This window comes from Engystomops pustulosus, chromosome 4, assembly GCF_040894005.1.
Source record: "Engystomops pustulosus chromosome 4, aEngPut4.maternal, whole genome shotgun sequence".
In the NCBI taxonomy this organism is placed as follows: Eukaryota; Metazoa; Chordata; class Amphibia; order Anura; family Leptodactylidae; genus Engystomops; species Engystomops pustulosus.
Window position 1 is genome coordinate 76525446 of NC_092414.1, and position 22432 is coordinate 76547877.

Below are 22432 nucleotides of genomic sequence, written 5' to 3' on the forward strand. Positions count from 1 at the left end.
GTGAGTTGGAGGGAGCCTCAGGAGATAGTTCACCAGCCTGGAAGTAGAGGGCAGGCTGGGAGGCAGCTGTGTCCTGGTAGGAAGCTTCAGCTTGTCCTGTAGGGCTTCAGGTATCACCTTCAAAGGTAAGATGATACCCCTTTTCCTCACTACACTAACTCTAGTCTAATGCTCCACTCTTCAGAGGCAGGGGCTAGGCTCTTCCTGCTCTGGTATGGGCTAGACAGAGATTACTCACTCACTCACTGATTCTCCTACAACAGAATCTCTCTGAAAAGATCTCTGGAAAGACCCAGAACATTCCTGGCCAGGGGGTTTTATTACCTCCCTTTGGTCAGGTGGTGGCTGCTCCTCCAATCACATCTCAGCTTACAAAGGACAGGATGTAACACATATGATTGGACAATAGCATCTTGCATTATACAAAATACTTAACCTCTGCCTTGCCAGGCAGGATTCACCACTGCAATATCCCTATGCCCTATTAGAACCATGTTGTGTAATGGGATTACATGCAGGTGGGACGTATTCGCAAACCCTATCTCGCCATTGCATCGGCGAGGGTGTTGCATACCCCGGGGGCAATTGAAAGAGCCGCCCTCGGCTCGACTACAGATGGTTTGGGGCACAGAGGGGGCTAAGGGCACTTCTAGGAAGTGCAGGCTATGTGAGGTGTAGGGACAAACCGCCCATGGTCCTGGAGACAGGCACCTGGGTTGGTGTCGGACTAAGACAAAAACATGTAGCTGTATGACAGTTGGTCGCTGACGCCATTAAACCGAACTGTACAGTAGGAAAGGTGTGGTGTCATGTCCTGTAATCCACTCCTTGCACCAAGGCCTGTATATTTGTTTTATCAACACTTCTTCCCTGGCGGCAATTATATAGTGTGTCTATATGCATTACATTGGCATATGTGACACGAGTACCTCCTGACTGGCATCCTTACCCATAGTATGGGTGGCATCCAGGTGCTAACTGTGTAACACCCCCGGTCCCCTAAAGACCCGCAGTTTACGGACTACCCCCATGTGCAAACCTCGGTTTGAGGGATCAGGTAGCGGTCAGTGTTTTACACAAAAAGACGGTCCGACACAGCCACACTACAACCTGTAAAGCCTATGAAAGGGTTAATGCAGACTACTGGCATATATGACAGTGTGCAAACAGGTTAAATCACATTGGCTTAGGAGCCCAATGGGTACACATCTTGAACGTTACAAACGTTACAGAGGTAGATAGGCTACTCAGGGTAGCACGGTAGCAAATGTCTCTTTTCCTGCAAAGAAAAGGCATAAAGAAGTGCAAACAGAATGTCCATACCTAGAAAGGAAGGCATTAAGTGCAAAATAATAATAAATAAAGTGGCAACTTTTCCTTGGAGTTGGCAAAAGTCTCACAGGTCTCTAATGACAAAGTCCATCTTCTGGGTACAGCCCTTGATGTGGGGAAAAGTGCACTGAGAAGCAAAGGGTCTCCTCTATATGGAGAGGGACAGAGTCCTTTGAAGAAATCTCTGCTGTGGCAGAGGAAGGGGTGCTATCATAGCACAAGACAGTGTATAATCTCTTGACTGAGATAAATAAGGGTAAGAGTCTCAGGAAAGTCTCTGGCTATTTGGGGTAAGGACAGAAATATATATTTACAATGGACCAAGTACCTGGAGAGGGCTACAGCCCTTCAGGGGTTAGTCAGATGCACCTTCGCTGGGTTCAGCAGGGACAGGATCCAAAGGCAATAGGGAATCCTGTGCGTCCTCAGCGGGAGTAGGTGCCGGCTGGGGACACCCGGTGGCAGTAGCGGGTACTGCAGGTGCAGCAACATCCTCCGGACCTTCAGGGGGAGGAGCGCTGTCGCCCGGGGTGTCGGCTGTTCCAGCCGGGGGCTCAACTGAGCCAGGGACCACGGAGGGGTCCAGGAAGAAATAAACAGGGGCCTGCGGCAGCGCCGCAGCTCCTTCCAGCTCCGGTTCTTCCGGGGCCGGGTCATCACCCCATTGGTAACCGGCAAGGGGAGATGTGGGCCTAGACGGAACCTCCGGACAAGGTCCGCTAGCCGGGATGTCTTCTCCCACAGAAGAGCCGCGGGACCTTGCAACGCTCCCGGCAGGGGAGACGGTGGGGGTGGCGCCCTGGATCATGCCCGGCCCATGGATGGCAATGGGACCCGTACTCACGATTACCGTGGATGGGGCATTCACGTGGGTCACCGCCCGGGGACTCGCAGCCGAGGAAGAAGAGGTGTTCGGGGATTCCGGCCACTCATCGTCCTCATACCAGTCGTCGTGCGGGAAGTAGCGGTCCTCATCGGAGTCGGGGATCCGGATCACACCAGCCGCCCAAGGTCCTCGGGGCCCCTCTTGCAGGGAGAATTCAATGCACTCGCCTGGCTTCAGGTTGTGCTGACTCTCCGGCAGATCAGGCCTCTTGACGGACCGGCGGGGTATAAATACTTCCCGTCCGGTGTAGTCCTGGGTGGCGAAGCCATAGCCACGCTGCTTATCGAAGAACCGGACCATGCCGGTGGTGCGGTTCTTCTCCACCCAGGCTCCAGCTGTAGACCGGCCGGCCATGTAGCGTTGGGCCTCCTTCTCGCGGCGTCGCTGCTCCGAGACAGCGTCCCGGAGTCGCTGGCGGGTGGCCTCACCTCGGCCTCGAGGCTGCGGAGGTGCCGGTGCTGGGGCTCGTGGTTCCGGTGCAGGCTCGGATCTCCGTGATGGTCGGGCAGGTGCCGGAACAGGAGCAGGAGCAGCCGGAGGATCAGGAACCGTCACAGCAGGGCTAGCAGGTCGACCAGCAGGAATGGTAGGCCTCGGAGAAGGTGGCACAGCCACAGTAGGCCCAGGCGTTGGCTCGACAGGAGTCGGGGCTTCTCCACGTGGCGCCTCCACGTGGGCCTGCGGTACCGGGATGGTAACCGGGATAGGTATGAGGAACCGCCCGGGTGGGACTTGGTACTGCGTCACCGTTTGAAAACACGTCCTGGTGACAAAGGCCCGAGTCAATCCTCGGTGCAGCCGATGTCCAGCGGAGGGTCTCCGGACCGGCTGCGCAGAGACCACCACCATAGTCTCTAGTACCTCATAGAATTCAGGACGCTCCACAGGAGGGAAGGGCGGAGGACCCCACATGATGTTGTCCTCACTGTCCAAAATCCACTCGAGTTCTGGCGCTTCTCTGAGGCAGGGCAAGAAGTCCGCCTCTAGCCAGTGGGAGGAGTCCAAGTCCTTCCCGCCAAGAGCTGTGGCGGGCTCTAATTTTTCCTGCGCCACAGGAGGCGGGGTTCGCGCCCCTCGCGCGTGGGTGGAGCTTGATGCGTCATCTGGGTTTCCCGCCAGTAAAGGTTTTGGCGGGCTTGAATCATTTGCTGCGCCACAGTCTCTGAGGTAAAAATCTTCAGGCACGGCAGCGCCGGATGTAGCAGAGCTGGTACAGTTCTTGCCAGGATTAACCTCTGGAGTGCTGGAGCGGCGCTCGACAGCACGTGGCAGCAGTATAACACAGTTCATTCCAGAAACACACAAGCACTTGGGCCTAAACCCGGATGGCAGCAGGGTTAGGCAGCACAGTCTTTTTAATAAAGGAAAGTCTTTAATGCCGTAATAAGGCACAGAAGTATCAATCCTGTTCGTGACGCCACTTGCAACATCCCCCACCGGGGCCTAGCCCTTGCGGTGAGGCCTGGAGTCAGCCGGGGCCCGCGGTACCGGAGTGGCTGGCGGTTGCGGCCTAAGCACGCTATTGTCACGGTGCTTGGTACGGGGGAACCGGAGGGCTGTCCTACAGCCTGGCAGGTCTCCAGCAGGGTGGTGTTGGCAAGAAAAGATGAGGGAGCGGCTGCTATAGCGGATCTCCCTGGGGCAACCCCTTAATGTCCCGAGTGTGAGTCTCTGGGTGATGGACAGGGTGCCGGTGATGAAGGCAGCCGTATTAGCAGGGACCAGACGGAGACAGAAGTTGAAGAAAACAACTTACAGTTCTTTATTTGAACCGCAGGAACCGCAGCAAACGTGCCTTTAACAGGTAGGTAGGGTGCTGAGATGTGAGTTGGAGGGAGCCTCAGGAGATAGTTCACCAGCCTGGAAGTAGAGGGCAGGCTGGGAGGCAGCTGTGTCCTGGTAGGAAGCTTCAGCTTGTCCTGTAGGGCTTCAGGTATCACCTTCAAAGGTAAGATGATACCCCTTTTCCTCACTACACTAACTCTAGTCTAATGCTCCACTCTTCAGAGGCAGGGGCTAGGCTCTTCCTGCTCTGGTATGGGCTAGACAGAGATTACTCACTCACTCACTGATTCTCCTACAACAGAATCTCTCTGAAAAGATCTCTGGAAAGACCCAGAACATTCCTGGCCAGGGGGTTTTATTACCTCCCTTTGGTCAGGTGGTGGCTGCTCCTCCAATCACATCTCAGCTTACAAAGGACAGGATGTAACACATATGATTGGACAATAGCATCTTGCATTATACAAAATACTTAACCTCTGCCTTGCCAGGCAGGATTCACCACTGCAATATCCCTATGCCCTATTAGAACCATGTTGTGTAATGGGATTACATGCAGGTGGGACGTATTCGCAAACCCTATCTCGCCATTGCATCGGCGAGGGTGTTGCATATAAAACTCAAAAAATAGAGTAGGGGGGCAAGTGACCATGTATTGTTTTTTTTTGCACATGGTCCATTGTGGAGTTTTATCATGTTTATTACCGTATGTAAAACATATTTTATAATACACATTATTAAGCATCAAGCTAAGATAAAATCTACAACACATATAAACAAGTCTCCATGAACTCCCACAATCCCACAGTGTCTGGTATTGACTAGTGAAGGCAGCAGCTTTGATACTGGTATATAAAAGGCATCTTCCTGTAAGAATGACAAATGTATATTTGCCTTTAATAGTAATTAGAAATAATTCTTAATGAAATGCAAATATGTTCTCTAATTGCTCAAGGAACAAAATATGATACGGATCACCAGGAGGATGATGGCAATATGAACTACATGAATCCAGAATCTCAACATCGTCCAATTCGCAGAAAAGCCATAAAACTGGACCACAGCATAAGGCAAGAAATAGAGAGACAGAGGCTAGCTGAAGAACGGAGAGCCCAAGCAGTGAAAATGTATTCAAAGTTACAAAGTTCCCGGCTGACATCTATGCGCACCACGCAGTCAATGAGCATATCCAGGTTTGACGACTGTAAGTTTTACGGCATTCTTATTGTAATCAAAAACTGTCTGTGCTTACAATACAATCATTATAATAATTTTTGTATTATTTTCCGTTATTGTAATTGGAAATGTATTCTATAACTTATGTGTCATATGACATATATCCATCTTTAGATAAACCTCCATAATATCAGTCTCACACATCTCTCAGGTTTTTATAATTTTTTTATAATTCAGTAACTATATTATTTGCTCACAAGTGCAGTGGATTTGGACCTTCATGCTGAAAAGCAGCTCCTCAATCTCCGTGACGGCTGTAATATCCAACCATGTGACTGCTACAGATGTCACTCAAACTGGAAGAGAGAAGTTAGGGAGCAGCTCATTGGATGTACCCGCAATATCTTAGTTTGGTGCCTAAAGTCTATTATTTTGTAGGCATGACCAATTGAATGTTTTAGCGGTTATGCTTTATCTATGCTTAGCTTTGTTATCATGTGTCATCAAGACTGACAAAGAGAACTAGTATTCTCGAAAGTTCACCATCAGATCTAATGAGTTACCTAAAAAAGGGTGATTTCTTCACCTGTCCTTCTGCATTCTATGGCCAACATTGTTCAAGTTAACACTACTAGTGTCCTCAATAGTTTGGCATGACCGCATCTGCTGACAGTTTTCCTTTAAAAAAATATTATTTCCATAGACAAGGATGCAAAAGATATTTTACAGGCAAATTCAAAAAGGACATAATTAAAAATAGTAACTTCCTTTATTATGATGTGTTAAAATACAACGACAAAACTATTCATACTAAGCAGCTCATGAGTTTCAGACAAAATAAAAATCACATTCCCTTAGACATAGCTTTATGGCAATTGATTGTGCTGTGAAGGATCCTAACAAAGTGATTTTCTCTACTATGCAAAAGATATACTTGAGCTATGCCCTAAAATACTTTTACATGTACAGGCACTAATGTCTACAGAGGTATTAATTGTAAGGCCAACTTGAGCTACAGTATGTTTTATAATGGTTATAGTATTCTTCCTATAGCCTATTAGCCCTTTTAAGGGCTAATCCTCATGTCCCCGCACTGTTTTGTGAACTTATATAAAAGGTTTATGCTAATTTTGTTATGCGGCCACTGGGGCGTGGAGTAGCCGCAGCTGTGGCTACACGGCGCGGCTACTCCACGCCCCAGTAGCCACTTTACCCCTCCTACCCACAATCTTCGGCCCTCGCCCTCGTCCGGCGATCCTGCCGTCTGCGCAGGCGCAGAACAGCAGGCCCGCGCCTGTTTCGGAGCAGTGAGCGCACAGGCGCGGGCCTGCTGTTCTGCGCCTGCGCAGACGGCAGGATCGCCGGACGAGGGAGCGCAGCTGCAAGGAGCTGCGCGCCGAAGATCGTGGGTAGGAGGGGTAAATTGGCTACTGGGGCGTGGAGTAGCCGCGCCGTGTAGCCACAGCTGCGGCTACTCCATGCCCCAGTAGCCGCATAACAAAATTAGCATAAACCTTTTATATAAGTTCACAAAACAGTGCGGGGACGTGAGGATTAGCCCTTAAAAGGGCTATCCTCACGTCCTATTGATCCACCTACCACCCGATCTACCTTTATAGGTAGATTTGTGGTGGTAGGTTCCCTTTAAGTTTTAAATCAAATGTTGCAGTCACATTTTCAAAGCGGTTTTATGAAGTTTTGTGAAAACCACAACATGACCTCTTCCTTGGTGTGGGTGCGATGCTTCACCACTACTGTGGTAGTTCTCTAGGAATACTCAGTACTGACTTACAGGCTCCCATAAGGATTACACTTGTTTTATATAGGGTCCACCAACAAAACACAAAAAGTAATTTTTATTTTTTAGACCATCCACCAAACTCCTTTTGCATTTCTCAGAAATATTTTGTGCTGTACAGACAATGCTTTTAGATATCACATGCTTAAGAAAATTCCAAAATAAATAGCTTGTTAAGTTACTAGTACACTGAATGTAGTTTGATAAAAAACTACAATCCCCTATAGATTACTTTCCCTCCAATAAATCTATCTGGTTTGCTCAGGAGGGATTTTTGATATGGATGGCCCTAATGTTATTTGGCAATAAGCTTGTATTGGAAGTTGGCATTGATCTATTCAGCTTGCGGTAGAAGCAGTGATGCCTACCAGTAACTTAATCTCCTCTAACATTCAGAAACCCTCTTATCAGCTTTTGACAGCTGCCCGTTTAACAGGATTTAGATGCAAACTGACGTGATGGCTGAAATGTATTGTTTTATTTGTGGTGTTGTCCGTTACCCTTTTGGAAGCATGTGGTACAATTTCATTATGTAAATTGTTCAACAAAATGGTACTCTGCAAAGCATGCCTCTCTGCCAATATTAAGAAATTATATATAGCATTAGATCAAAATTAGAGAATAATAATCTTTATTTATAAAGTGCCATCAAATTTCGCAGCATTTTACATATTATAGAGAGCAATGTATGATCAATTAATTTTTTTTTTAAACAAATGTAATCTCCATTATCAACCTTTGATGGATTTTATGTCACTAGAACAAATATTATCAAAGTATATCAACCCAAAAAAACTTTATTCTGCAAAACAAGTGATGATCATAATTAGTGAGCAGCAATGACTGTAGCACAGAGAAAGATTATAACTAGTTTTTCTGAAGGTTACACCAGTCACCAATCATTAGGGAGTGCACAGGCCTTTGCTGTGAATGACATCAGCACATCAGCGGCCACAGGACATCACTATTCTCTCACACTGCTCTGGTGGGATTCTGGTCCATTCTTCTGGACCAATGCTTTGTCCTCCCTACATGCTCCTTAGCGAAGGTGAGTCTAGCCTTCTGATTCTTTCTGATAATAAGAGGTTTGATCACTGCAGAATGGTCTTTCACTCCAAATGCTCTTAAATGTCGAGACACTGTGTGACAAGACAGATCCTTACACAGTTCAGCTTACACTCCAACTCTTTAGCCAAGAAGTGTTCTCTAATTTTGATCAGTGTTCTTTTACAACTATCTAATTTACATTTTTATTCTGTGCTTTAGAATATTAAATAATAATTAAAATACTTCTATTTTACTAATAGGACATAGGACTAAACAATGACCTAATATATATATATATATATATATATATATATATATATATACACACACACACTGCAAATAAATTAAGATCTGTCCATAGTAATTAAGTAGTTAGTACCCGGAATCATCTATCCTAGATACCTACAGATGGGCCTTTACTATTAGGCAGCATGCAAATGTTTGTGTTGGTGGACAGCGGCAGTCAACAAATGTAAGAATGTAATGAGATAAAGCTACTTGTTTGGTAGCAGTGTGCTAGCTTTGTCAAACTCCTAGAATCTTCAATAGGACAAATCTCTATCTTCATTTGTCACCCCAGTGCACCCTTTGTGTGTATAATTTCCCATTGGTATTATCCAGAGCTTGAAGTCGATAGATGACTAGCCTCTTGGCTTGCACTATTATTTCCAGCAGGCTTGATACATCTGCAATAAATCTGTGAGGATTTGCGCGTTAGCTGGAAATTTTGGGCCATCAGAGTGAGTTGATAAGGTCTGGTTCCTCAGAAACAAAAGCTTCCCTCCATTATATTGTCAGGTGTCACCTCCCATCAATAGATTTGAAGTGACCCAAGTTTTAGCCAGCTGGAGTCCAAACAATCAAGATGAATGTAATGTCCTCAGAGACATTTTTATTAACTGGTCTCAGGGTGGAAATCTGCCTCTTTATCATGTATGTTAATGCACCTAAGTGTCAGATTCTCTAAAGCTTACATTCATGATTAGATGCATGCTGAAGTCAGCTTGAAATATTGATTTGCTTCTTTATATGCTGACTGTCTATCTTTTTATTTATTTGATATTATGACCTAGGTCATTTTAGAAAATAATCATTTTTTTTATATGTGAACACATTTATGGTAGCTAAATATACAGAAAACGATGCACACGTTTCTACATTATATGCATATGTATATGTCCCCCAACGGCTGTTTGAATGAGGCCATAGGGTAAAAGTTTTGTTTAATATAAACATTATAAAAATAATTAACAGATTTCTAGTACTAGCTATGTCCCCTGTATGAGTTCCAGCGCTAGAATCACCCTGGAACAGCAAATGGGTATAAGTTTTTTTCACCGTCATCACTTGCTATCAAAAATGGTAAGGGGGCAAGACACCCCTTTAAAGAAACCACTAGTTATTGCCTTACTTCTTATGGTTAGCAGTCACATGCTCAGTCACATGTAATAGTTTCATCATTAGTAATTAGAAACCCAGGCCCCTGACCCTGAAGTTCAACAACAGGCTGTCTTTTGGGTTTCGGGTTTGTGTTTTGGGAAAACAGTGAAAGCTTCAGCCGCTTGGCAACTGCGGGCATACCTGTAATTGGCTGGGTGACCCGGCTGTATAAGAGGTAAGGTCACATGTCCAGGCACCATTACAGAGAGGAAACAGAGCTAGAGATAGCTTGCTGCTTGAGATAGGGTCAGTCAGATAGGCAGGTTCTTACCATAAACTAACAATTGCCCTTTTTAGGACAGTTATGTAGGGAGATGAGGCTGCTATGATTAGGGACAGGTGGAAATCTGAAATAATTGCCCTTTTAAAGGCACTCTGAAGAACCACATGTTGCTGGTCACAGGCTTCTGTAGAACAGGGTCAATGTTATTACAATGGAGCAGTCTTAGTAGTATTTGCAGCTCCGGAATCATACAGCAATATCTTAAAGGCACAGTTTTAATACTATTTGCATTCGAGCATAATACAGTAATATCTTAGAGGGTTAGTCTTAGTACTATTTGCAGTTCCAGCATTATACAGCAATATCTTAAAGGAGCAGTTTTAATACTATTTGCAGTTTCAGCATCATGTGGCAATATCTTAAAGTCTATCTTTAGTCAATATCAGTCAATATCTTTAGTCTTATTTTCAGAATCAAACAGCAATATCTTAAAGGGACATTGTTAGTTCTACCTGCCTCAGATCTATTTGCGTCATTGTTACCTTACAGTAATAGTAATAGTAGTATTTTCATCAGTGCTGCACTACCAGTCTTTGTACTATTTGCATTTAACAGATCAGTACTAATTTCATTCATATTGTCATACAGTATTAAATTGTAGTGCTGTTGATATTAGAGGCATTAAGGTGTGAAGCATATACTTGTAGGCCACATGCAGTTGAGGCATTGGTCAATAAAATGATACACAGTCCCTTAACTTCCATCTGATTATCTTTGCAATGATCAACTTCTGTTGAAAGTGTAGAGCCCTCCAACTCACACTTCAAAATAGCAAAGCCATCTCAGACATAAGTCATGAAGCAGTCACTCATGCTGTATGATGTAGGAAAATCTTGGACTCCAGTCACACTGTATGAGTTGCAAGAAATTTTTATTGAAACAAACTTTCAAATGTGATGTTTCGGCCAACAATTGACCTTCATCAAACTCTGTGAATATAGTACAAAAAGTGGATCAGAAATATTATATAAACATCAAAATACTATTTACATATGTACAAAATATCACAAACATATTGCGATGCTGACATCACATTTGTATCGGATAGAGAGGGAGCAAGCTCCAAAACTAGGTATCACAGTTATAAGTTACGGTTGCCATAAGGTAAGAAGCAATAGTATTAACAAGTAATGGCTGTTGATAGTAGGTATAGTAGTCTTCATATGTCCATGAGAGGTAGATCTAGCCCAATCTCAGAATATAGGATAACCTGTAGGGAATACATATAGAAGAGAGAGGTCAGCTTACCAGTTTGTATCAGTAATATCGATGAGGGAGTTTGCTTGGGGATATCTGAAGTTCCCTCTGCTGCTTCGGTTAGCTCAGCCTGTACCACTGCCTTCCAAGGCCACCTGTCTTCCCACAAAGGGAGGATGTGACACCACCACCTACAGCATCACTGTCACCATCACCTAGTCTGTCCCCACCATTCTTTCAGCTTTCTATCCCCCAAATAATGGGGAGAAAGACAAAGTTTGGGCCATGTCACGCATAAGCTCTGGTCCTAAATAAGAGCATTTCCAAATTGCTGGCCCCATTGAGGCTGGTGGAGACGGACAGCTTTAAGTTACATCTCCTTAACTGACTCCTGGGTTAATGTAGTCACATCTGATCCTGAGACAGGAAGTAATTCGGCTCACATTCTACAACCACCCAGGATTTCCAGACATGCCCACATTGCTTCCTACCACACTTACTCCTCTCCAGTTTCCTCGACCAATCAGTGCAGCACCTGCACCACCAGTTTTAGCAATGCCACAAGGAAATGGCAGCAGGCCATGTTGAAACTCATGGTCAGCCTTCTCATCCCAGAGAATCCCAGGCCAGGCTATTTCTATATGCTTATCTACAAAGATGGCAATCGAGGAAGGCCTATTATTCCGGGCATTGACAGCTTCACGGAAAGCATCTCAAGTTGGGTGGAAAATCTCCTAAAACCGATGGTCATAAGTACTCCTAGCTACATCCAGGACACTACTGACCTTTTAAATAAACTCAACTCTTTAGGCGCACTTCCTTATGGCACAATTCTGGCCACCATGAATGTGGAATCTCTGTACACTAATATTTCCCACAAAGATGGAATAGCGGCATGTTGGGCACACATGGAGAAGCACAACCTTCCAACAGAACTGGTCACAGAACTCATAGAATTTGTGCTCACTTGCAACTAATTCTTATTTGGAGAGGATCTGTACCTACAGTGTATGGAAACATCAATGGGTTGAAGGGGCTTACACCACAAAACCCATGATCTACCTCCGTTATATTGATGATATTCTGATCATCTGGTTAGAATAACTTTCACCCCACCATCAATCTGAAACTAAGCTTTTCAGATAAGGAGATACACTTTCTAGATACCACAATAGAAATTAAAGACAGCAGCTTAACCACAACAATATTACATTAACCAACAGACAGAATGACCTACTTGAGTAATAACAGCTTCCACCGCAAACATACCAGACAATCTATCATATACAGCCAGGCTCCAGCCAAGGCAGTCCTGGAGCTCAGGTCTGAATTTGTACAGTTGGGCTGCAACCAAAAGTGACTGACAACCAAATAAGAAAAGCAGCAGCCATCAACAGAGACCATTTACTCAGATATAAGGAGACCCAACAGGAGGCCAGAATACCCCTAGCAGTCACTTACAGCCCACAACTGGAGATCCTACATCATATTGCCAAGGAACTCCAACTGATTCTGCATAAAGATACAAAACTAAAAGAAATATTCCCTGTCCCTCCTCTCCTGTCCTTCCGGCAACCACCAGAGATCCCCATCAGAAAATGGTACCTCACCCTGCCTGCAGAGCAGGTGTAAAACCATGTACCTGTACATCAATCACAGCAGGTACATACGATCAGGGGGACCTTTTCCTGGAGGTTTTCAAATGTGGTCTACCTTATTATGTCAACAGTGTACAACCACAGGACTTTATGTTGGGGAAACATGCCAGAGACTCCATCAGCGCATGTCACAGCTCCAACAATCACACGCCTCAGCAGTGACCTCTACACAAATGGCACCCCCAACTTTTTTTCATGCACACAATGCCAAATATTTAGTAACATTCTAATATAATTTAAATTACATTATTATTTTTGCACAAGTCCTCTCTTTCAGCACAGTATATAACATATGGTAACAACCAGTAGTCCTGTCCATGTTTGGGATGTTGGGATGGAGATAAGGGAAGGACCTTACTAAACACAGAGCATCATAGAAGTGTAGTCTATCGTACTTCATCAACGAAAAAAAATAGATCAATTGCTGCTGCAGATTCGAGATGCAGAATAAAGCTTCTCTAATGCATAAGATCCACTTCTCAAGCAAAAAAAAAAGTGCATCAAAAATGACATCAAAACTGCAATGTGAACACAGCCTAAACTAAGCCTTCATGTTCATTGCATCACAGTACTGTCTTCTTTTATTCATTGGGCAAAATATCTTTGAAGTTTTCATCAAGATCAGATTTTCCAGCTGCCTTTTGAGGCCCGGCATTTTTGCTGGTATACATTACAATGTTTTCTTCTTTATCACAACTTCACTTTTTTCAATTTATTGTAGTTTAAGAAAAAGCTTTGCGGTCACCTACCTTTTGTGCTGTATTTTTCCATTATTTGTAAGTCTGATATGCACTCAGCACCTGCAAGCTGCTTGCTCATATTACCTTGCATACTTTTTGACATCTAAAACAATCTTACCAGGTTTCTGATGCACCTGCTTCTCAGCAGCTAATTTACTTGGCACATGGAGGTATTTTCTTCACGTTAAGTATTTGTAGTTTGGCATTCACAGCTAGTGACAACCCCGTGGCTGTGATCAAGTTTAAGAAACATGAGTATCAATGTTAGAGAGCTGGCAAATGATAAACTTCAGATTTTGGCAATGACTGTGATTCATGCTTTAGATCTCAATCGTATGCATTAGATGGAGCATTTCAAGCAACCTGTATTTAGTCAGCCTGCCAGGGATATAATCATTTAAAAGGATTATGTGAAATTCTGAGAAGAGGGAATTTGTAGATCCACAGAAGTATAGATATGCCTGGTTTTGTTAGGTGCTAAAAAGTAACTTGTTCACTTAAAGGGAATCTGTCATCTCCTCCTCTCCCTCTTCCAAACAGTACCTTGTCCGGCAATTTGGAAGTCTTCAAAAGGTGTTTTTATATATTTTCAATGTCACAACATGTCTCTTAAAACTTTTTGTTCATGCCTAAGATGCAGTGAAGTTATTGTTTCCACTGCCCTTTCCAACTTCTGCCGGACTCTTGCACTGTCCCCCTGCCTTCTATGGCCGACGTCATTCTCTGGCAATTTAGAGTTGTTGTACATTCTCCCGCAATGCTCTTCTATGATTTTCCTGCAATTCTCCTACAATGCTGTAAAATGTTGCATGCGCTGTGCACCAAGATCACAGGTGCACCACACATGCTTGAGAACTCTGAAAAGCCGGAGAGTGAGGTCGACCATAGGAGGCAGGGTCGGCAAGAGGCATATTGAGCAGTTCAAATCGCTGTCAGGACACATGGGAGCTTGACTGTTCAAGTTCTCCAACCTCCTTGACTGCATCTTAGGCTTCAATAAAAGAAGTTTTTAGAGGCGTGCTGCAGCATTGAAAAGCTGTAAAATTACCTTCTGAAACTGCAGGACAAGGTAGTGTTTGGGGTTTTTGCGGGGTAGATGAGGTGACAGGTTCTCAATAAATGTTAGTGATATGGTGGACTCCTGCAATAGTAGTACAAACATTCTTTCTCATGCCCTGAAATAACACAACATGTGGCTTTATTCTGACTTCTTTTTTTTGTTTTAAATATGAGACTTCCAAAAATACTTATTGTTTTAAGCGCTGTGGCTTTGTACTGTGAATTTGGGTGCTTTGGACCATTGATGGACACAGTGCTTTTGAAATTTAATTTGCATAGTGAAATTTAAAGGGCCAGCAAGCTACTAATTGGCACTGGCTGGCCGCTGCTTTGTTATATAGCCTGCCTCTTTTTATGACTCCTACCGGATGTTTGTGCCCAGTAGCGTTAGAAAATGCGTTATTATTGATACTTTTGTGATTTTTCTGTTGTGACCTCTGTTTTGTTTCCTGACCTTGATTCTCTGCCGCCTGCCTTGACCTTCTGCTATGTTCCCGACTCTGATCCTGTGCTGCTGGTCCTGACCTCCTGTCTGACTTCGACTCTGACTTTGTCTGCCGTCTCTGTACCTTGCCTTGGCCACTATCGCAAGCAAGTTGCGCCTGAGGAGCAACCTGGTGGTATCCCTCTAAAGCAAGTCCAACCCGCTTTGTGGCGGCCTCTGGTCAGTACTCCGCTTCCAGGTGTCAGCTTCCTTCGTTATTGGCGGTGGTTCAGTGGGCGCTACCACAACCGAACCAGACAGTAAGATCCAGCTGGTTCCTTGAAGTCCTCCTCAGTTCTGGGAAAGGTAGCCAGTTTAAGGCCCCTTCCACACTAGCGAGTGTGATGCGATGAACTCGCATCACACTCGCAACGCAAGCTGCCGGGAACGCACGGCCCGAACGCTGCACCGCGGGAGTGAACTCAGCATGTCAGTTCACTCCCGCGGTGCAGCGTTCGGGCCGTGCGTTCCCGGCAGCTTGCGTTGCGAGTGTGATGCGAGTTCATCGCATCACACTCGCTAGTGTGGAAGGGGCCTCAGTCTTCTGCCTTCCTGGATTCCAGTTCTGCAGAAAACTTTTTGGATGCTGCCCTGGTCTTCCAACATTATCTTCCTGTGATCCATTTTAAAAATCCGCTGGTCATCTTCTACACCAGTGGGCAGATTCTCTGCAATCTAGTCTGGTAACGCAAGGAGCCTCTCTGCCTGCAAGTTTGGGCCTTGCACAAAGAAAGACTTTCACTTTATGTGCTACCCCGGTCTACATCTTCTGTCCTACTGGGTCTTTCATGGTTGCAGTGCCACGCTCCTATGCTTAACTGGCAGGCTGGGGAAGTTCTTTGTTGGGGACCTGAATGCCAGTCATGATGTTCGGTGGCACTTCATCCTGTACCCACCATGGCTTTTCAGATGTCCTCCAAACCCCTTTACGGTCTCCCTGCTTCATATATGGACTTTGCTGATGTCTTCTCGGAGAAGTAAGTGAAACTTCTACCACCACACCGACCCTCTGGCGGCCCTATAGAACTTTGCCAGGTACGTCTTCTTCCCAGGGTCGTGTGTACCCACTTTCTGTGCCTGAAACCGCAGCTATGTCAGCCTATGTGAAGGGGAATCTGCAGAAGGGCTTCATACGCAAATCTTCTTCCCCTGCCGGTGTTGCATTCGTCTTCGCGGCTAAGACGGATGGCTCAGTTTCTACATGCATAGATTATTGCGGACTTAACAAAATCACTGTAAAGAACCGCTACCCACTGCCTCTGATCATGGAACTCTTTAGTTTGCCAACAACATTTTTAGAGACCTGCTATATACCTGTGTTGTGGTCTACCTGTACAATATCCTGGTGTTCTCTGCTGTCCCATTAGGTTCATGCACGATCAGTCCTCAGGCGCCTAAGGGACAACCGCCTGAATGCCAAGCCAAAGAAGTGCCTATTTCACCAAAAGAGCCTTCCTTTCCTTGGATATATGATCTCTGACAAGGGATTACAGATGGATCCCACAAAATTGTCTGTGGTACTTCAGTGGCCTCGCCCGGTGGGACTTCATGCCATCCAGAGATTACTTGGCTTCGCTAATTACTACTGGCAGTTCATACCGCAATTTTCCTCCCTTGTGTCTCCCATTGTGGTGTTGACCAAGAAAAATGGCAGAACGGCTTTTTGTTGCTGTTCCTGTGGATCTCTGGAAAATTCCTCCTGGCAAGACCTATATCCAACCTGTCCTTCAGAAGACGACATTATCTTGGGGACATTAATCTTGTGTGGTTGGGCACCCTGGGGTGCAGAGATCTGTCACTCTTATCTCTTGTTTCTACTGGTGACCAGGACTGGTCAAGGATCTAAGGGACTTTGTGAGTTCCTATGCCCGAAATAAGTTGTCACGTCTCAAGCCAGCAGGTCTTCTCCTGCCACTGCCTATACCCAGCTGCCCGTAGACTCGAGTGGCCATGGACTTTATTACAGATCTTCTGCCTTCTTCTGCGAATACCTCAGCTTATTGCCTCAGACCAAGGGGTCCAGTTTGTTTCCAGATTCTGGCGTTCCTTGTGTAACCAACTTCAAGTCAAACTGGACTTATCCTCAGCCTTTCATCCACAGTATAACGGGCAAGTGGGCTGCTATTTGTGGCACTTTGTTTCCGCTCGAGAGGATGACTGGTTTATCCTGTTACCTTGGACTGAATTCTCATATAATTCTCTTGACTCAGTCTGTGGGGGTCGCTCCCTTCTTCCTCTCTCCATGCCTTCTGAGGTTCCCGCCGTGGAAGACTTGGTATAAGATCTCAAGTCCATCTGGGAGGAAACTCATCAGTCTCTATTCTGCGTATCCACCAGCACCAAAACCCTGGCAGACAAGAAATGCAGGTCTCTCCCAGTCTTCTCTCCGAGTGATAAAGTGTGAGAGTCCGGCTGAAAATGTCCGGTTGAAGATTCCCAGCTACAAACTCGGTCCTCGTTTCCTGGGTCCATTTGTGGTGGCTTACAAGCTTCGTCTTCCTCCCACAATGCGCATCCCAAACTCCTTGGATGTCTCCCTTCTAAGCCTATCATCCTAAATTGCTTCTCCCGGCAAGTAGCTCCTCCTTCTCCTGAGGGGGATTCCACCAATTTCTTTGTAGTAAAGGAGATCCTTGACATGAAGGAAACAGTTCTTTTTTAACGACTGGAAGGGGTTCGAGCCAGAGGAGAGATCTGGAAGCCTCTGCTTCAGTTCCTGATCTTGACTCTCTGCCATCTGCCTTGACCATCAGTTACGTTCCCGACTCCGATCCTGTGCTGCTGGTCCTGACCTCCTGCCTGACTTCAACTTTGTCTTTCATCTCTGTACCTTGCAATGGCCTCTACCATGAGCAAGTCACGCCTGCGGAACGACCTAGTGGTGTAGCAATTCCAACACGGTTTGTGGCAGGCTCTGGTGAATACTGGGTGCCACTTAGACTCCGCTCCCAGGTGTCAGCTTACTTCACTGAAAAGAATTAACTAAAAAGCAGCCTCCCCACACTAATTTAATGTCCAGCAGCATGCCATCATTTATGAAATATCTAGCAGGCTCTTCTTACTAATTAATGGGGTTTCCAAGAGTTCAAAAAAATTAGGAGCCGGATTTAAAAAAAAACTAAACATGTACTCACCTCCTCCGTCACTCCCGATGTTCCGCGCCGTGGTCTGTCTGATCTGTGCCCCTGTAAACACAAGTACCAATACAAGTAGCTTAAGGTATCAGAAAAATTGTAAAAAAAAAAAAAAAAAAAAGGGAAAAAAAATAGAATAATAAAACTTCAAATCAGCCCCCTTTACCTTGAACTGATATAAATATAAACAGTCAAAATCATAAACATGTTAGGAACACGCCGCACCCCAAAATGTCTGATGTATCAGAATATAATAATGGTGGTTACTCTCTGGGGGTCATTTACTAAGGGCCCAATTCACGTTTTCCCGACGTGTTACCCGAATATTCCGTTTTGCGTCGATTTTCCCTGAAATGCCCTGGGATTTTGGCGCACGCAATTGGATTGCGGCGCATCGGCGCCAACATGCACACGACGGAAATCGGGGTGTGTGGTCAAACGAAAACCCGACGGATTCGGAAAAACCACCGCATTTAAAAAAAAATGTGTTGCGAAAATTGCACTTACCTTCACTCAGCCCGGCTCGGTGTATTCCAGTGCGTTCCGATGCTCTTCAGCGCAGCAGCGCCACCTGGTGGACGTCGGAGGAACTACCTTAATAAATCCCGGCCGGACCCGAATCCAGCGCAGAGAACGCACCGCTGGATCGCGAATGGGCTGGGTAAGTAAATCTGCCCCTCTGTGTTTAACTTTGTAACGGAAAATAGCGGCCAACTTCGAAAATGGCACTTTTTCGCCATTTTGCAAGTAATAAAAAAATGTATAAAAAGTGATCAAAAGGCTGTACAGTCCTCAGAATGGTGATTGTACCGACCCAAAGAATAAAGCAGACATGCCATTTGGGGCACACATTAAAAGCCGTAAAAACCAAGCCCAGAAGAAAATGGCGCAAAAGCGGGTTTTTTTGTATCAATTTCACTGCATTTGAATTTTTTACTGCTTCCCAATAGGGAGGGGGGGGGAACGGGAAAAAAGAATAAAAATGAATAAATATATATTCTTATGAACCCGAAGAAATGAGACTTTGCACAGCGACTGCCAAAGGTGACATTATTCAGCATCCACTAAAAGAGGTTCTTATTGATATTTGTGGGTTTTTCGCATGTAACGCAAAGAAATGCAATTTATTTGCTTAAATGCCCTTGTGGGAAAGATTATGAGGGGAAAATGTTATGTCCTGTGAAAATACGGCTGAACGAACATCGTTCGTCTATCAAAAATTATGCAGCTAAACTAATTAAAGGCAATAGTAGCGAGGCAATTTCATGAGTATAGACATCAAGTTTACGAGTTAAGGTAGTGTGTACTTTTGGAGATTGAAGCTAATGATTCAGAACGTTTAATCTGTAGAATGATGCAGATTAAGTGGTTTAACAAAAAGAGGTGTATTGGATACACACTTTGGATACACTCAGTCCTAATGGACTCAATGAAAATTGCAATGTCTCATTATTTATTTAGCAATGTATCGTCTTTAGATATGAGCGAACATACTCGTCCGAGCTTGATGCTCGTTCGAGCATTAGCGTACTCGAAACTGCTCGTTGCTCGGACGAATACTTCGCCCGCTCGAGAAAATGGCATCTCCCACCGTTTTGCTTTTTGGCGGCCAGAAACAGAGCCAATCACAAGCCAAGAGACTCTGCACTCCACCCACCCATCTGGCTGGCCAGATCAGGTGACCCTGGAATAGACTAGCCCCTGCCTGCGCTGCTCGGATCATTCTGTGTCTGGATGCCGCTAGGGAGAGAGCTGCTGCTGGTCAGGGAAAGCGTTAGGGTGTTCTATTAGAATAGTGTTAGGCAGGAGTAATTCTACAAGAACCCAACAGCCCTTCTTAGGGCTACAATAACATTATACTTTTTTTTTTTTATTTGCTTGTGGCTGGGCTTGCTGGCACTAGTAGTGCAGCTAGTACCATACTGTGAGGAATTTGCTGGGAGACCTGCGACCGTTGTGTTTAGCTCTTAGTGACACGCATATCCACCTCAAACACCGAAGTGGGACAATTTATTAGGGGTTTGAGTAGAATTAGGCAGAGTCTGCTGATTTTTTTTTTTTTTTAGCTGTATTTCATTTTATAGCTCAAACTCATCTTGCAAAGCAGTGTGCTCTCATTGTAGGCTACAAAATAGCCATAGGAGAACCCCAACGGCTTACTTAGGCCTACAATAGCGTTATATTTTCCTTTTTTTTGTTTGCTTGTGGCTGGGCTTGCTGGCACTAGTAGTGCAGCTAGTACCATACTGTGAGGAATTTGCTGGGAGACCTGCGACCGTTGTGTTTAGCTCTTAGTGACACACATATCCACCTCAAACACCGAAGTGGGACAATTTACTAGGGGTTTGATTAGAATTAGGCAGAGTCTGCTGATTTTTTTTTTTTTTTTTTACCTTTATTTCATTTTATAGCTCAAACTCATCTTGCAAAGCACAAAATCCAGTTGTGTGCTGTCAGTGTAGGTTAGAAACTAGCCATAGCAATAGGATAGCATCGTTTTGTTAAAAAAAATAAAAAACTAAAAAAAAATAAACACAAAAATTTCAAGTTTACACTTTAATTTCGAAAATGTTTAACCCGAGGGCTAGGGGTAGAGGACGAGGGCGTGGACGTGGGCGTCCAACTACTGCAGGGGTCAGAGGCCGTGGTCCTGGGCTGGGTGAGACACCACCTGCTGATGGGGGAGCAGGGGAACGCCGCAGAGGTACACTCCCTAGGTTCATCATGTCTCAAGTTACTGGGACTCGTGGTAGAGCACTGTTGAGGCCAGAACAGTGCGAAGAGGTGATGTCGTGGATTGCGGACAATGCTTCTAGCCATTTGTCCACCAGTCAGTCTTCCACGCAGTCCACCCATGTCACCGAAATCGGCACTCCTCCAGCTCCTCCACCTCAGCCTCCTTCCCCCCAGTCTGCCCCCTCCCACCAAAATTTGGCATTTGAACCGGCATACTCTCAGGAACTGTTTTCTGGACCCTTCCCAGAGTCACAAACCACTTGTCCCGCTGCTGCTGAGCTATTTTCCGATGCCCAGGTTTTCCACCAGTCGCAGTCTGTGGGTGATGATGACATTATTCACGTAGTGGAAGAAGTGTGTAAAGAGGTGTCGGACGATGAGGAGACACAGTTGTCAGACAGTGGTGAAGTTGTTGTCAGGGCAGGAAGTCCGAGGGGGGAGCAGACTGAGGGATCGGAGGATGATGAGGTGACAGACCCAAGCTGGGTTGATAGGCCGGGTGAACACAGTGCTTCTGAGACGGAGGCGAGTCCTATAGCAGAACAGGTTGGAAGAGGCAGTGGTGGGGCCAGACGGAGAGGCAGGGCCAGAGCTGGTGCATCAGCGCCAAATGTTGCCCGTAGTCAAGCTCCCGTGGCGAGGGCTAGATTTTCAGAAGTCTGGAGGTTCTTTAAAGAAACACCGGATGACCGACGGACTGTGGTGTGCAACCTTTGCCAAACCAGGATCAGCAGGGGTTCCACCACTACTAGCTTAACTACCACCAGTATGCGCAGGCATCTGAATGCTAAACAATGGCACCAAGCCCGTTCACCTCCGGCCGGGCACACCACTGCTCCTTCCCCTGTGTCATCTGCTAGTCAGCCCCCTGCCCAGGACCCCGGCCCAAACACCTCCCGTGCGAAAACCCCATCTTCGCCTCCACGATCCTCCACAGCATCCACCAGCGTTCAGCTCTCCATACCCCAGACGCTGGAGCGCAAAAGGAGGTATAGCGCAACCCACCCACACGCCCAAGCCCTCAACGTCCACATCTCCAAGTTGCTTAGCCTGGAGATGCTGCCCTATAGGCTGGTAGAGACCGAGGCCTTTCGAAACCTCATGGCGGTGGCCGCCCCTCGGTATTCGGTCCCCAGCCGCCACTACTTTTCCCGATGTGCCGTCCCAGCCCTGCACAAGCACGTGTCAGAGAACATCCTCCGTGCCCTGACCAACGCCGTTTCTGACAAGGTCCACCTGACCACGGACACGTGGACGAGTGCTGCCGGGCAGGGCCACTATATATAGCTGACGGCACATTGGGTTAACTTGGTGGAGGCTGGGACCGAGTCTGACCCTGGGGCTGGTCATATACTGCCGACGCCGAGGATTGCTGGGCCTACCTCGGTCCAGGTCTCAAAGGCATACTATGCCTCCTCCTCCTCCCACCCCTCCTCCACCTCCTCCTCTGAATTACCATCCGTGGGCATGGCGCCATCAGTCGGTAGCTCTAGGCACAGCAGCAGTGCCATCGCTAAGCGACAGCAGGCGGTGCTCAAACTGCTGAGCCTAGGCGATAAAAGGCACACCGCCCAAGAGTTATTACAGGGCATCACGGCGCAGACTGATCTGTGGCTGGCACCGCTGAACCTGAAGCCAGGCATGGTTGTGTGTGACAACTCGGCAGACTGACACATGTAC

At 46.0% G+C, this 22432-nt stretch overlaps 1 protein-coding gene across 1 annotated transcript in view; it reads left to right on the forward strand.

The window, feature by feature from the left end:
- Positions 1 to 22432, forward strand: part of LOC140129013 (uncharacterized) — a 132870-nt gene that overhangs the window by 46032 nt on the left and 64406 nt on the right. Inside the window, exon 6 of the mRNA XM_072150662.1 lies at positions 4956 to 5204. Within this exon, the coding sequence (XP_072006763.1) occupies positions 4956 to 5204 (249 nt within the window). The remainder of the gene's footprint in view (positions 1 to 4955; positions 5205 to 22432) is intronic.